Source organism: Balaenoptera acutorostrata, chromosome 2, assembly GCF_949987535.1.
Source record: "Balaenoptera acutorostrata chromosome 2, mBalAcu1.1, whole genome shotgun sequence".
In the NCBI taxonomy this organism is placed as follows: domain Eukaryota; kingdom Metazoa; phylum Chordata; class Mammalia; order Artiodactyla; family Balaenopteridae; genus Balaenoptera; species Balaenoptera acutorostrata.
This window is the reverse complement of record NC_080065.1, coordinates 135,701,859-135,719,042: the sequence shown is the minus strand read 5'-3', so window position 1 is coordinate 135,719,042 and position 17,184 is coordinate 135,701,859. Positions and strand designations below refer to the sequence as shown.

General features: G+C 36.3%; 2 protein-coding genes and 1 pseudogene across 3 annotated transcripts in view; 2 read left to right on the top strand and 1 right to left on the bottom strand.

Moving 5' to 3' along the window:
• LOC130704535 (zinc finger protein 300) overlaps window positions 1–17,184 on the top strand; it is a 56,121-nt gene that overhangs the window by 21,840 nt on the left and 17,097 nt on the right. Inside the window, exon 3 of one of the 2 annotated variants that reach the window (XM_057540117.1) lies at window positions 5,182–5,614. The exons of the other annotated variant lie outside the window; for it this stretch is intronic. The gene's annotated coding sequence lies outside the window, so the exon portion shown is untranslated. The remainder of the gene's footprint in view (window positions 1–5,181; window positions 5,615–17,184) is intronic. 2 annotated transcript variants of the gene reach the window in all.
• On the bottom strand, window positions 94–13,268 carry LOC114238662 (protein phosphatase 1 regulatory subunit 12A-like; annotated as a pseudogene).
• On the top strand, window positions 10,642–11,663 carry LOC130707042 (testis-specific Y-encoded protein 1-like). The gene is given in 3 exon segments (XM_057539697.1): window positions 10,642–10,648; window positions 10,814–11,122; window positions 11,125–11,663. Coding segments are annotated over 3 exon segments (855 nt in total).

Below are 17,184 nucleotides of genomic sequence, written 5' to 3'. Positions count from 1 at the left end.
ACAGAAGCAATATTGTAACAAATTCAATAAAGACTTTAAAAATGGTCCACATCAAAAAAAAATCTTAAAAAAAAAGAGGTACATACTTAACGTTCATTCATCATAGCACTGTTCACAACAGAAAAAAGACAGTAAACAGCCTAAATGATTATTGATAGAAAATGTTTAAATATATCTGCACACTGGGGACTGTGCAACTCTAAAGAGGAATAAGATATGTCTTTTTATACTCTCCAGTCATGTTCTTAAATAAAACAAGGCACAGAAGAATTACAGTACACTGTCTTCTAAGAAAGACAGGTAGTGGTGGGAACAAGGGCACATATGAGATACGTCTTTTTATACTCTCCATTCATGTTCTTAAATAAGGCACAGAATAATTACAGTACACTGTCTTCTAAGAAAGACAGGTAGTGGTGGGAAGAAGTGCACATATTTTCTTATATATAAGTACAAATGCTGAAAGGAAAGACCCAAATATTAATTAAAATGTTTTGCTCTAAGGTGATGGAACATGGTGGAGAGGATAGTGATATCCCTTAGACCTCTCATGAATGTAACTTTGTTTTGTATAATTGACTTTGGAACCATGTAAATAGTATAAATAATAACAAAACAAAGTCAAAATGAAGTGACACCTAAAAATTTAACAAAAGGAAACTAAACATATATAGCATTGGTGGTTACCATACCGAGAAATAATTTCAAGGAACTTTAAACTGTTTGTTTTTCCCTGGTGGGATATATCATAAGGATAAAGGAACGGCAAAGAAGGTGTTTTTCAGTAACCGTTCCGTTACTCATAATACTGGTATTGATAATAATATTGGATACATACACATACAGAGGGAAGAAAAAGAAATGAAAGAATGGATCAAATAAATACAGTAGTCCCCCCTTATCTGTGGTTTCGCTTTCTGTGTTTTCAGTTACCTGCTGTCAACCTCCATCTAAAAATATTAAACGGAAAATTCTGTAAATAATTCGTAAGTTTTAAATTGCACATCATACTGAGTAGTGTGAAGAAGTCTCCTACTGTCCCACTCCGTGGGACATAAATCATCCCTTTGTCCAGTGTATCCTGCCTGTGAAGTCACTTAGTAGTAATTTCGTTTATCAGATCAACTGTCATGGTATCACAGTGCTTGTGTTCAAGTCACCCTTATTTTACTTAGTAATGGCCCTGAAGCACAATAGTAATGATGCTGGCAATTCAGACATGCCAAAGAGAGGCTGTGAAATGTTTTCTTAAAGTGAAAAGGTAAAAGTTTTTGACTTAGTAAGGAAAGAAAAAAATTGTATGCCGAGATTGCTAAGACCTATGGTAAGAACAAATCTGTGAAATTGTGAAGATGGAAAAATAATTCATGCTTGCTTTGCTGTCACACCTCAGACTTCAAAAGTTATGGCCCCAGTGCATGATAAGTGCTTAAGTTAAGATGGAAAAGGCATTAAATTTGTACAAGAAGATATTTTGAGAGGCCACATTCACATAACTCTTATTACAGTATATTGTTATAATTGTTTAATTATTAGTTACTGTCTTATTGTGCCTAATTTGTAAATGAAACTTTATCATAGGATGTATGTATAGGAAAAAACAGCTCAATTTCAGGCATCCACTGCGGGTCTTGAAACATATCCCCTGTGGTCAAGGGAGAACTACTGTAGTTATGAATGTCTTTAGGAACCAAAGATTTCAGGTGTATGATAAAAAATTACCATATCAAAGATGTTAAGTAAAAACCTTATAATCCTAAATTTGTTTTTCTCCCTGGAGTTACTGAGATATAGTTGACATAGCATTGTGTAAGTTTAAGGTGTACAAAGTGATAATTTGATACATGCAATGTATATTTATAATGTGACATTTACCACAATATGGTTAGTCAACACCTTCATCACCTCACATAGTTATCATTTTATTTTTGTGATGAAATCATTTAAGATTTACTCTCAGCAACTTTCAAGTATATGATACAGTATTGTTAGCTGTAGTCACCATACTATACATTAGATCCCCAGAACTTATTTATTATGTAACTGGAAGTGTGTACCATTTGACCAACATCTCATTTTCCCTGGCCCTCAGCCCCTGGCAGCCACCAAACTACTCTCAATTTCTATGATTTTAGCATTTCCATATTTTATGTATGTGGGGTCATTGAGTATTTATATTTCTCTGTCTGACTTTACTTACCATGATGCCCTCAGGGTCCATCCGTGTTGTCACAAATGGCAGGATTTCCTTTTTTCCCCCAGTTTTATTGAGATATAACTGACATATAACAAACATTGTATAAGTTTAAGGTATACAGCATAATGATATGCATATATTGTGAAATGATTGCCACTATAAATTTAGCTAACATCTATCACTTCATACAGCTACAGGTTTTTTTCCTGTGCTGAGGACTTTTAAGATTTACTCTGTTAGCAACTTGCAAACATATGATGCAGTATTGTTAACTATAGCCACCGTGCTGTACAGGAATTCCTTCATTTTTTATAGCTGAATTATATATATATATATATATATATATATATATATATATATATATAGTCATATGTAGTTTTTAAAAATAAATTTATTTATTTTTGGCTGCGTTGGGTCTTGGTGGCTGTGCACGGGCTTTCTCTAGTTGTGGTGAGCAGGGATGTTGCGGTGCAGGGGCTTCTCTTGTTGCGGTGGCTTTTCTTGTTGCAGTGGCTTCTCTTGTGGAACACAGGCTCTAGGCGCACGGGCTCAGTACTTGTGGCTTGTGGGCTCTAGAGCGCAGGCTCAGTAGTTGTGGCGCATGGGCTTAGTTGCTCCGTGGCATGTGGGATCTTCCCGGACCACGGCTTGAACTCGTGTCCCCTGCATTGGCAGGCAGATTCACCACTGTGCCACCAGGGAAGTCCTGTTATGTAGTTATAAAAATGACTATTGTGATTAATGCTGCAGTGAACATGGGGGTGTAGATATCTCTGCAAGTAGTGATTTCACTTCCTTTTGATATATATGCCCAGAAGCAGGACTTTTTTAGGAACCTCCATGTTTTCCATAATAGCTGTGCTGATTTACATTCATACCAGTAGTGTATAGGGTTCCCCTTTCTCTGCATCGTTGCCAACATGTTATCTGTCTTTTTGATGATAGCCATTCTAACAGGTATGAGGTTAGAATGGTTTTGATTTGCTTTTTTCTGATGATTAGTGATGTTGAGCACCTTTTCATATACCTGTTGACCATTTGGATGTCTTCTTTGGAAAAATGCCTATTCAATTTCTCTGCCCATTTTATAATCAGATTGTTTCTTTGCTATTGAGTTGTATGAGTTCCTTATATATTTTGGATAGTAACCTCTTACCAGATCAATGATTTGCAAGTATTTCCCCCTCTTCCATAGGTTGTCTTTTCATTTTGTTGATTATTTCCTTTTCTTTTCAGAAACCTTTTAATTAATTAATTAGTTTAGATTTCTAATTATTTTTATTTTTAAATTTTTTTATACATCTTTATTGGAGTATAACTGCTTCACAATGCTGTCTTAGTTTCTGTTATACAACAAAGTGAATCACCCATATGCATACATATATCCCCATATACCCTCCCTCTTGAGCCTCCCTCCCACCCTCCCTATCCTACCCCTCTAGGTCGTTGCAGAGCACCAAGCTGATCTTCTTGTGCTATGCTGCTTCTTCCCACTAGCTATCTATTTTACATTTGGTAGTGTATATATGTCAGTGCTAACTCTCACTTAACCCCAGCTTCCCCTCCCCCGCCACTTGTGTCCTCAAGTCCATTCTCTATGTCTGCGTCTTTATTCCTGCCCTGCCATTAGGTTCATTACTACCTTTTTTTTAAGATTCCATATATATGCATTAGCATACGGTATTAGTTTTTCTCTTTCTGACTTACTTCACTCTGTATGACATGTACAATGGAATATTACTCAGCCATAAAAAGAAACGAAATTGAGTTACTTGTAGTCAGAAGCTTTTTAGTTTGATGTAGTTCCACTTGTTTATTTTGCTTTTATTTCCTCTGCTTTTGGTGTCATATCCCAAAAAAATCATTGCCAAGACCAATGTCAAGGAGCTTTTCCCCTGTTTTCTTCTAGGAGTTATATGGTTTCAGGTAAATTTAGTCTTTAATCCATTTTGAGATAACTTTTGTGAGTGGTGTAAGGTAGGGGTCTAGTTTCATTCTTTTGAATGTGGATACCCAGTTTTCCCAGCACCATTTAATGAAGAGATTATCCTTTCTCCATTGTGTGTCCTTGATGAAGATTAGCTGACTGTATATGTATAGGTTTATATCTGGGCTCTCTATTCTGTTCCACTGGTTTATGTGTCTGTTTTTATAGCAGTACCATTCTGTTGATTACTATAGATTTGTAATATAGTTTGACATCAGGAAATATGTTACCTCCAGCTTTGTTCTTCTTTTTCAGTATTGCATTGGCTATTTAGGGTCTTTGTGGTTCCCGATGAATTCTAGGATTGTTTTTTCTATGTCTGTGAAAAATGCCAATGGAATTTTAATAGTGGGTGCATTGAAACTACAGGTTGTTTTGCTACTATAGACATTTTAACAATATTAAGTCTTCCAAACTATGAACACAGATTATCTTTTCATTTATTTGTGTCCTCTTCAGTTTTTTAAATTGGTATCTTATAGTTTTCAGTTTACAGTTTGAGCTTATACCTAAGTATTTTATTGTTTTTGATGCCTTTGTAAATGGGATTTTTTTTTTTTTTTGGCCATGCTGTGTGGTTTGCAGGATCTTAGTTCCCTGACCAAGGATCGAACCCAGGCCCTCGGCAGTGAAAGCACTAAGTTCTAACCACTGGACTGCCAGGGAATTCCCTGGGATTGTTTTCTTAATTTCTCTTTCCAATAGTTCATTGTTTGTATATAGATGAATAACTAATTTCTGCATATTGATTTTGTATGCTTCAGCTTTCCTGAATTTGTTTATTATTTTAACAAGTTTTTTGGTAAAGTCTCTAGAGTTTTCTGTACAAGCATACTTTGCTCTATCATGCTTCACTTTATTATGTTTTGCAGATGTTGTGTTTTTTACAAACTGAAGGTTTGTGGCAAGCCTGTGTTGAGCAAATCTACTGGTGCCATTTTTTCAACAGCATTTGCTCACTTTTTGTCTCTGTGTCACATTTTGGTAATTCTTGCAGTTAGAAGTGGAGCCTGAAGATGTGACTGAGGTGCTACAATCTCATGATAAAACTGTAACGGATGAGGAGTTGCTTCTTATGAATGAGCAAAGAAAGTGGTTTCTTGAGATGGAATCTACTCCTGGTGAGGATGTTGTGAAGATTGTTGAAATGAAAACAAAGGATTTAGAATGTTACTTAAACTTAGTTGATAAAGCAGCGGCAGGGTTTGAGAGGATTAACTGCAATTTTGAAAGAAGTTCTGTGGGTAAAATGCTATCAAAGAGCATTGCATGCTACAGAGAAATCGTACGTGAAGGAAGAGTCAATTAATGTGGCAAACTTCACTGTTGTCTTATTTTAAGAAATTGCCACTGTCACCCCGACCTCCAGCAGCCGCCACTGATCAGTCAGCAGCCATCAACATTGAGGCAAGACTCTCCATCAACAAAAAGTAAGACTCGCTGAAAGCTCAAATGGTGGTTAGCATTATTTAGCAATAAGTTATTTCTAAATTAAAGTATTACATGCTTTTAGATATAATGCTATTACATACTTAATAGACTACAGTATATTTTTAACATAGCTTTTATATGTACTATGAAACCAAAACATTTGTGTGACTCACTTTATTGCGCTATTCACTTTATTGCAGTGGCCTGGAACTTTACCCTCAATATCTCTGAGGTATGCCTGTATATAAGGTCATGTCATGTGCAAACAGAGACACTTTTACTTTTTACTTTTCGATTTGGATGGTTTTTTTTTTTTTTTTTTTTTTGACTAATTGCTCTGGCTAGTACTTCTAGTATTATGTTCAATAGAAGTGTCAAGAGTGGGCACATATTTGTGAGCTTTTCAGTTTTGCTTCTGTTATTGATTTCTTGTTTCATACCACTGTGGTCAGAAAAGATACTTGATATGGTTTCAGTCTTCATAAATATGCTATGACTTGTTTTGTGATCTATCTTATGATTTATCCTGGAGGATGTCCTGTGTGCCATTGGGAAAAATGTATATTCCTTTGCTGTTGAATGAAATGTTGTGTATGTGTCCATTTGATTTAAAATATAGTTCAAGTTCCTTTGTTGATTTTCTGTCTGGATGATCTATCCATTGTTGAAAGTGAGGTATTGAAGTCCTCTACTATTACTGTAGTTTTATTTCTCCCTTCAGACCTGTTAGTATTTGCCTAATATTTAGGTAGTCTGATGTTGGGTGTATATATATTTATAATATTGTATTATCTTGATTAATTGACCCTTTTATCATTATATAATGACCTTTTTTGTCTCTGTTTCAGTTTTTAACTTATAGTATATTTTGTCTAATATAAGTATAGCTATGCTTGATCTCTTTTGGTTTCCATTTGCTTGGAATATCTTTTCCCATTCTGTAACTTTGAACCTATACATGTTCCTAAAGCTGAAGTGAGTCTCTTGTAGGCAGCATATTGTTAGGCCTTGTTTTGTTGTTGTTTTTTAAATCTATTCAGCCACTCTATGCCTTTTGATTGGATAATTTAATCAATTTAAAGTAATTGTTGATTGGCAAAGACTTATTGATGCCACCTTATTGTTTCCTGACTGTTTTGTATTTCTATTTTTCTTTTCTTCCTCTCTTGCTGTCTTCCTTTGTTAATTGATGATTTTCCTTAGAGGTGTTCTTTGATTGCCCTCTCTATCTTTTGTGTATCTACTCTAGGTTTTTGCTTTGATTATCATGAGGCTCACATAAAATATCTTATTCTATTGTAAGCTGATGATAACTTAACCTGATTGCATACAAAACTACCCTTTGCTCCCCTCATTTTATGTTTTTAATGTAACAATTTATGTCTTTTTATTTGTATATCCATTAACAAATTATTTTGGCTATAGTTATTTTTAATACTTTTATCTTTTTTAACCTTTCTACTGGAGTTAAGTGTTTAATACACCATTGTATGATAGTATTAGAATATTCTGAATTTGACTATGTACTTACCTTTACAACTGTGTTTTATATTTTCATGTTACTAGCTAGTATCCTTTCATTTCAGCTTAAAGAATTCCTTTTGGCATTTCTTGTAAAGCTGGTATAGTGGTGATGAACCTCCTCAGTTTTGCTGTCTGGGAAAGTCTTTATCTCCCCTTCATTTCTGAAAGGCAGCTTTGACAGGTGGCTCTTGTTTAGGACCTTGATCCATTTTGAGGTAATTTTGTATATGGTGTTAGATAAGGGTATGAATTCATCCTTTTGCATGTGGCCATCAAGTTTTCCCAATGCTATTTATCGAAAAAGACTGTTTTTTCCCCTTTTAATGGTCTTGGCATCTTTGTTGAGATCATTTGACCATATACGCAAAGGTTTATTTCTGTCCTATCTATTCTATTACGTTGGTTTATATGTCTATTCTTATGCCAATACCACACTCTTTTGATTACAGTAGCTTTGTAATAAGTTTTGAAATCAGGATGTGTTAGACTTACAACATTGTTTTTCTTTTGAAGATTGTTTAGGTTACACAGGGTTTCCTGAGGTTACATATAAATTTTAGGATGGATTTTTCTATTTCTGCAAAAAACATTATTGGAGTTTTGATGGAAATTGCATTGAATCTGTAGACCACTTTGGATGATATTTACATCTTAACAGTATTAAATCTTCCAGTCCATGAATATGAGATTTCTTTCCGTTTGTGTGTTTCTATAAGTTCTTTCAGCAATGTTTTGTAGTTTTCAGTGTACAAGTCTTTTGTGTCCTTGATTAACTTTATTCCCGTGTATTTTATTCTTTTTCTTGCTATTATAAATGAAATTGTTTTCTTAATTTTATTCCTGTTTTCATGCCTAAATGTTGTGCAGTCACTCAAACTGTTCAATTATCTGTATATTTTATGCCCACATAAGATCATGGAAATTCTCTATATTCAGATGTTCTATTCATACAGTTCAAATCAAAATAAAATTCCCATAACTATCCTTGTACCTTTAAAAACCTAGAATCCTGAGCTTGGTGGTAAGAACATAACCTCATGTCTTCATAAAACCCATCGAGAGAGGAGACTTAAAATCCTTCTGGGAAAACACTCTTTCCCAACCCCAAAATAATCTAAAATAGGCAGTAGAACACAGTGACCTTCTAAAATGAGGGGGGACAAATTCACATTTTGTATAATATACACTACAATCAGTAATGCAATTAGTGACCATAAGCTTTCTGATGTACAATTTATTCAAAAGTCTGAAATGTTCAGTGGATAAGGAGACAGTTATATGCTAGAAAGATGTAATATTTTTTGCATGGTTTAATTAAAATATAAAGCTATTTGTCCAAATAAAAGCCATATTCATTATGTACTTGGTTTTTTTTTTTAAAAGTCACTGGTACATGTATAGTCTGGACATGCTGGTAGTATCAAAGTCAGTGCCTCTTCCCATGGCAGTAACAATGCATTTAGCATTAACTCATGGGTTAAATCTGGAAATGACTTCATAGCATTACTTTGGCTAGCACAACAATTTTAGATAACACTCAGATAAATATAGTTATATGAAATGTGAAGCATTTATCTTATGCAGCTTAAATTGTGGTTGAAAACTATCAAATGCAAACTGAAAATAAAAGCACTTTACAGTAGAAAAGTTTTGTAAAGATAGGGTACCTTTTAAAGTCTTTATATCACATTGTTAGCAAATTTTGTTTTTAACACTATTATGGAATAGCCTACTTGTGTTAACAGATTTTTGAAATAAGAAAATAGGCAAATGTGCCACGGGGTTTTCTAAAAATCAAGCAACACACACTTATATATACAGTATCACTCAGTACCTGCAAAATGAATGTGAAGATTACAGGATCTAATCTCTTATTCTACAATAATAAACAACAGAAACAACATCTTACCAATGAAGGCAGAAAGTAGGACTTAGAAGAATCTAATCTCAATTGACTTAAAAGCATTCATATAAGAAATAAATGCATATTGCACAAACAATGAGAAAAAATGTTCCTCCAAGCAACTCAGTTCCAGCTGGGGGACAACACAGCATTAGCCTGAACCTAACAACAATCTCAGAAGAGCACATGTTCTTTTCTGTAAATGATAAAGGTGTGAAAACATAGAAATGTCTGCCACATGAAGAGTTATAAAGAAAAAATACAAACCCAAACTTAGATGTAAAGCAAAAAAACCTAAATATTGAAAAACTGAAAACTGGCAGATCAAAAAATGCTGAATAACTGTCTTCTCTGAGAGCTGAAAGTTTTTGTTGACACAAAAGTATTTACGTACAACTAAGGCTTGCTGGTTAAATATCTGAGGCATATCTGGCCTTGAACACTTTCTTTATATGCTGGAGTTGTACACAAGTTTTCTCAGTTATTTAAAATAAATAAATCAAAAACCCCACTTCTCAGCAGCTGCATTAACATGAAACAATGACCTCGATACAAGGGGAAAAAAAGAAAAACAAAATGAAACAGAAATCCTAGATAAGTAGGCAATTGGCAGCATATCCAAAAATGATAGCCTCCAAGGATCCTTCCAAGTTTCCAGTGACTTTCAGTTATGATCCATGGGATTACAAATATGTGCAATTCCATTACTTGCTGCTTTTTATTTAATTTGGAAAGTTTGCTTATGACTCTGACCAAGTCCCCATTTTCATCCTTTAGCCTCTGGTTGTCTGCTTTTAGATCTGGTAAAAATTTGAGCTCTTCTTTCACTTCAGATATTCTTTTTAGAGCTCTTTGTCCCCTTTTTTCCCAACTTCTAGTAGTGACCTATCTGCAAATCTTTCTTGTCTCTGGGTGGCCTTTTCCAATTGCAATTTAAGATCTGTCAGTTCCATATATGTATCATGTAGCTATGCTTTCAGCTTTTCATTTTCAGTTCGAATTTGTTCATAAAGCTTTTTAAAGTCAGGGAGTCATCCTTTTCTAGCCTGCTACTGTAAGTCTTTCTTTTTTTAAAGTAACTGTATGATGCAGAGTAACCCAGCAAGGAATTAATACCAATCACTAGATGACATGGAACTTGTTTCACATCTAGAAATGGAATCAATCCAAGTTTCTTTCTTATTGGATCTCCCATCTGTATCTGATTGTTGTTCTTTTTCATTTTCATCTCTATCTTGTGTCCAAAATGAAACTCCTGTAGATCTTCTTTTCTCTCTTGGCCACTGTTGTTCTCTGATTGATTTAGGGTGTGCTTTATTTTCTCCTTTTTCTTCTCTCTTTTCTCCCTCTTCTTCATTTTCTTTTGTTAATCTTCTGGAATACACAGAAGTTATACCTACAAGATTGGCCTGTTTAGATGACTTGAATCATAGAGTGAACTGTTCATGGTAGAAAGTGAACAGGATGCCCTCGCCCCCCCACCCCGAGGTCCGTGGCGCAGGGTGACTCTGGTCGCTGGGCCTGCCTGCTCTGTGGGCCACGTGCTGTGCTTCCACCTCCCGCTCCTTCGTAGCTGCCCCAGCTCAGGGCCAGGGCCACATGGTGAGTGAGGCGGGGTCTGGGGAAGGCGGTGCTGCCCAGGGACACTGGGTCATCCTAGTTGTGGGAGGGGGTGCTCAGGAAGAAGGGGCCTGCAGTGGGGGGCTCAGGAAGAAGGGGCCCTAGTTGTGGGGGGTTGCAGTGGGGGAGGTGGGTACGGCACGGGCACTAGCTGGTGGGTTGGGCAAGGAGGCCACCATCTTCAAGGTGGAGGTCATGCAGCAAGGCGTGGCCCTGGAGGAGGGAGAGGTGGCGGGGATCCGGGAGGAGTTAGGGCTGCTCGTGGAGGACATCATGCAAGTGTTGGAGGTGGTGGCAGAGGAGGAGCAGGAGGAGATGCAGGCGGAGGAGCGGGAGGAGAAGCCCCAGGAGCAGGAGCAGGAAGAGCCAGAGCCGGGACCCACGACGGCCTGGCCCCCGCTAGAGGCGCTGGGGGCCCTGCAGTTAGAGCTGAGCACTCTGAATGCCCAAGCCAGCAGGGCAAGCGCAAGATCAGTCAGAGGCGGAATCCTCAGTTTGATCGCAGAAGGGCCATCATCCAGGGCATTCCTGGCTTCTGGGCCAGAGCCACTATGAACCACTTCCAGATGTCGGCCATGATCAGTGACCAAGATGAAGACACGCTTAGCTACATGATCAGTTTGGAGGTGCAGGAACTGGGCCATCCCAGGCACCACTGCAGGTTGATGTTTTTCTTTCGGAACAACCCTTGCTTCTGGAATGACATGATCGTTAAGGAGTATCACCTTAGCATTGCTGGATATAGGGCGTCTCGTTCCACTCCCGTCCAGTGGTTCTGGGATTATGAATGAGGAGCCCCCAACTGCAGGCAGGACACCACCAGCCTTAACTTCCTCAACTGGTTGTCTGACCACAACTGCCCACGGTCTAACAGGATTGCTGAGATCATCGGCGAGGAACTGTGACACAATCCCCTGCACTACTACCCCAGGGAGGAAGGCCCCACCAGGATAGACCCGGAGATGAAGGTGCCGGGGGAGCCTCAGAGTTTGGCCAGATAGCACAAGAGGCAGGAGGCGTCTACAGATGTGGGAGACGCGTGGATGTATCTACCTATGCGGTTCTGGTGCCCAGGGGAGAAACGAGGAAAGGATGGCCAGTGAAGGTTCCAGAGAGCTGGGCCCCACATGTGGGGAATGATGCCCAGAGAGACATAAACAAGCTAACAAGTTCCAAAAAAAAAGAAAGTGAACAGGATGGAGTGGTTGAACTTGAAGTCAGTTCTGGTCTGTAAGGCTGATAAACTTTTTTTTTTCTTTTCCATTTTGGTTTATTACAGGATATTGAATATAGTTCCCTGTGCAATACAGTAGAACCTTGTTGTTTATCCATTCTATATATAATAGTTTGCATCTGCTAATCCCAAACTCCCACTCCATCCCTCCCCACCCCTTCACCCCCACTTGGCAACCACAAGTCTGTTCTCTATGTCTGTAAGTCTGTTTCTGTTTCATAGATAAGTTCATTTGTGTCATATTTTAGATTCCACATATAAGTGATGTCATGTGGTATCTGTCTTTCTCTTTCTGACTTACTTTACCTAGTATGATAATCTCTAGTTGCTGCAAATGGCATTATTTCGTTCTTTTTTATGGCTGAGTAGTATTCCATTGTATATATATACCACATCTTCTTTATCCATTCATCTGTCAATGGACATTTAGGTTGTCTCCCTGTCTTGGCTATTGTAAATAATGCTGCTATGAACATAGGGGTTCATGTATCTCTTCGAATTATAGTTTTGTCTAGGCATATGCCCAGGAATGGGATTGCTGGATCATATGGCAACTCTATTTTTAGTTTTTTGAGGAACCTCCATGCTGTTTTCCATAGTGGCTGCACCAATTTACATTCCCAGCAACGGTGTGAGAGGGTTCCCTTTTCTCCACACCCTCTCCAGCATTTATTACTTGTAGACTTTTTAATCATGGCCATTCTGATTGGTGTGAGGTGGTAGCTCATTGTAATTTTGATTTGCATTTCTCTAATAATTAGAATGTTGAACATCTTTTCATGTGTCTGTTGGCCATCTGTATGTCTTCTTTGGACAAATGTGTATTTAGGTCTTCTGCCCATTTTTTGACTGGGTTGTTTTTTTGTTATTGAGTTGTATGAGCTGTTTATATATTTTGGAATTAAGTCCTTGTCAGTCACATCATTTGCAAGTATTTTCTCCCCGTCTGTAGATTGTCTCTTTCCATTTTGTTTATGGTTTCCTTTGCTGTGCAAAAGCTTATAAGTTTGGTTAGGTCGCATTTGTTTATTCTTTTATTTCTATTGCCTTGGGAGACAAGGCTGATAAATCTTATCATATGTTCTGAAGTACTTTTGTTCATATTTATCTTCTCTAGATGTTTCTGCTTCTTTTCTTCTTCTCTTTATCCTGCTTTCCTTTCCCCCCTTTTTCTTTTTCTTGTTCTCTGATTTGGGTACAATGACTTCTTCATATTGTTTTTTCAGCTTCCTAAAGATCAGTCTATGCTGTGTTGATCTTCTAGACTGTCTTGCTTGTCTAGATCTTGCTTTTCTTTGCGTTTCAGACTCTTCATCTCTAACGGGGTGAAATATGACCTTCATGTCTCCTTGACCTCTACTGTGGAGGAAAATGCCCCCAACAGTTGTAGTCAGGGTTATTTATTGCAAGATTTTTGATTACTTATTCAATCTTCTTACTGGTTTTAAATCTATCGATTTTCTGTTTCTTCATGATTTAGTACTGGTAAGTTTTGAGTTTCTAGGAATTTGTTTCATCTAGATTATTCAATTTGTTGGTGTACAGTTGTTCATAGTACTCTCTTACAATCTTTTTTAGCTCTGTAAAATCAGTTGTAATGTCCCCTCTTTCATTTCTGATTTTAGTTATTTGAATCTCTTCTCTTTTTTCTGAGTCAATCTAGTTAAAGGTTTGCCAATTTTGTTGATCTTTTTGAAGAACCAACTCTTGGTTTCATTAATTTTCTCTGTTGGTTTTTATTGTCTATTTTGTTTATCTCTGCTCTAATCTTTATTATTCTCTTTCTTCTGGTAGACCTAGGGAGCATACACTCTTAATTATCATTATACAGTATTTTATCACTGTAGAATTACACTGTATTATGAGTCTGAGTTCTTAGATGACTGGTTAGATCAGAATTCTCTAAGACTAGCAGAACTCCATGTGTGATACAACAACACTCCCCTAAGCATTCCTAATTTTCCTTGTTTTATTTCACTTTTTAAATGGTACTTTTGTCATATTGTAACTTATCTTGTTTATTGTTTATTGTCTATCCATTTTGGTAGCATTTAAGCCTGAATGGAGCAGGAATATTTAGGTATATTAAAATGATGTAGCTGAAGCTATAGAAGAGTGCGTGACACATAGTAGATGTTCACTGAATATTTGCTGAAAAACTAAATGATAGCATGAATGAACAGTTTTACTCATTTAATAACCTGAGTGGAATTACCCACAATTTTGTACATCAGAAAGCTTTTAAGGTGTGGGTAAGTTGGGAGTAAGAAAGATGAGAAAAGAAGGGAAGACCAGAAGAAAAAGGTATTTTCATTTTGGGGAGATAATCTAAATATTTCTTATTTGCTATGGTAATTGGTGAGAGTAGTGATAAATCTGTATACTAGTAAGAGGAGCATTCTCAAAAGCCCTAAAGTGAAAGTGAGTTGAGGAAGAACAAGAATGTCTGAAGTGGAATGAATGAGGGGAAGTGGTTTATGATGTCAAAAAAATAGAGGAAGATAATGTAGGGCATTTTAAAGCATGCTGTAGAGTTTTTTAAAAGCAGGTTTATTGAGGTTTAATAGACAAACAATAAATCGCACATATTTGATAACATTGGCTTATGTATACACCAGTGAAACTGTCACCACAGTCAAGATAATGAAAATGTCCGTCATCCCCCAAAGTTTCTTCTTATCGCTTGGAAATTAATTCCTCTTCCCCAACTGGCTCTCTGCCTCATCCCCAGGCAAAGACTGACCTGTTTTCTGCCACTATATATTCATTTGCATTTTCTAGAATTTGATGTAAGTAGAATCATAACGTATGCACTCTTGTTTTTACTGATTTCTTTCACTCAGCATACTTATTTTGAATTTAATCCGATTTTCTATGTGTACCAAGAGTTCATTCCTTTCTGTTGCTGATTAGTATTCTATCGTATGGATGCCTATGATGGACATTTGAGTTAATTTTAGTTTTTGGCTTTTACAAATAAAGCTGCTATGAGCATTCCTGTACAAATGTTTGCATGCACATGTATTGGATATTGTATGTTGTATGTGCACATGCCTAATACTTATTCTCTTGGATAAACATTAGGAATGGAATGGCTGGATCATATAGTCAGTGAATACTTAACCTGAGGAATTGCCTGTTTTCCAAAGGGATTGCACCATTTTACATTCCCACTAGCTGCATGTAAAAGTTCATTTCTGTACATTCTTGCCAGTATTTGGTAATATTAGTTTTTAAAATTTTAGTCATTTTAGTAAGCGATTAATGGTATCTCACTATGATACCATAGCATTTCCCTGATGACTAATGATGTTGGGCATCTTTTCCTGTTCTTATTTGCCATCAGTATACCTTTAGTGAAGTGCCTGTTTAAATCTTTTGGTCAGTTTTAAATAATTTCGTTGTTAGAGGTCTTCATATATTCTGGCTGATGGTTCTTTCTTAGATATATGACTTGGAAACAATTTCTCCTAGTCAGTGGGTTCTCTTTTTATTCTCTTAAATTGTGTCTTTTGAATACCAGAGGTCCAATTTATCATTTATTATTTTATGATTCATGCTTTTGGTGTCAACTAAGAAATCTTTGCCTCATCCTAGGTCACAAAGGATTTCTCCTACATTTTATTCTAGGAGTTTTATAGTTTTAGATTTTATGTTTAGGGCTATGAGCCATTTTGAGTTAATTTTTTTGTATGTAGTATGAAGAGTGGATTAAGGTTCAATTTAAATTATGGATATCCAATTATTCCAGCACTATTTGTTGAAAAGGTGATTCTTTCCCCCACAGAATTGCCTTTGTTATTATTATCAGTTGGATCTATTCCTGAACTATCTATTCTGTTTCATTTATACATTTTTCTGTCTTTACACCAATACCACACTCTCTTGATTATTGCAGTGTGTGTATAATAAGCCTTGAGATCAGGTAGTGTTAAGCCTCAAAGTTAATTTTTTTTTTTCAAAGTTGTTTTGGCGATTCTTGGTCCTTTTCCTTTCCATATGAATATAAAACTGTCCTTCTCATACAGTGACAGTTATTTCTTTTCTTGTCAGTTTCTTCTCTAAAGCTTGCTGCTGTTTTGAATAGATTGCACTGAACTTATAAATCAATTTTCAGAATTTGACATTATAAAAATAATGAGCTGACACATGAATGTGATGTAGCTCCTTTAAGTCTTCTTTCATCTCTGTTAGCATTGTTTTATCGTTTTCAGTGTACAGGTGTTTCACATCTTTTGTCAGATTTGCCCCGAAACCTTTCATAATTCTACTGTAGATGTTTTAAATTTTAATTTCTGGTTATTTATTGTTTGTATATGGAAGTACAACTAATTATTGTATATTGATCTGGTATACTTCAACCTTCCTGAGCTTACTAATTAGTTCTAGTACCATTTTTTGGTAGAATACATTGGACTTTCTGCATAGAAGATCATGTTATCTACAAGTGAATGTGGTTTTACCCTTTCCTTTCCAAACCAGACGGTTTTAATTTCTTTTTTGCCTTATTGCACTGACTAGAACCTCCAGTACAATGTTTAATAGAAGTTGTGGGAGTAATTCCTTCCACTTTTTTCTTCATTGTCAAGATTGTTTTAGCTATTTTAGGGCCTGTTCCTTTCCATGTAAGTTTTTTTTTTTTCAAAACAAGCAACTTTTTATTGAAGTATAGTTGATATACAGTGTTGTGTTGGTTTCAGTTGTATAGCAAAATGATTCATTTATATATATATGTATTCTTTTTCAGATTCTTTTCCATTATAGGGTCTTACAAGATATTGAATCTAGTTCCCTGTGCCATACAATAGGTCTTTGTTGTTTATCTATTTTATATATAGTAGTGTCTATCTGTTATTCCCAACTCCTAATATATTCCTCCCCACCTTTCCCCTTGATGACCATAAGTTTGTTTTCTATGTCTGTGAGTCTGTTTTTGTTTTGTAAATAAGTTCATTTATATCTTTTTTTAGATTCCACTTATAAGTGGTATCCTATGATATTTGTCTTTCTCTTTCTGACTTACTTCGCTTAGTATGATAATCTCTAGGTCCATCCTTGTTGCTGCAAATGGCATTATTTCATTCTTTTTTATGGCTGAGTAATATTCCATTGTATATATGTGCCACATCTTCTTTATCCATTCATCTGTTGACGGACAGTTAGGTTGCTTCCACGTGTTGGCTATTGTAAATAGTGCTGCTATGAACATTGGGGTGCATGTATCTTTTCAAATTAGAGTTTTCATCTTTTCTGGATATATGCCCAGGAGTGGGATTGCTGGATCATAT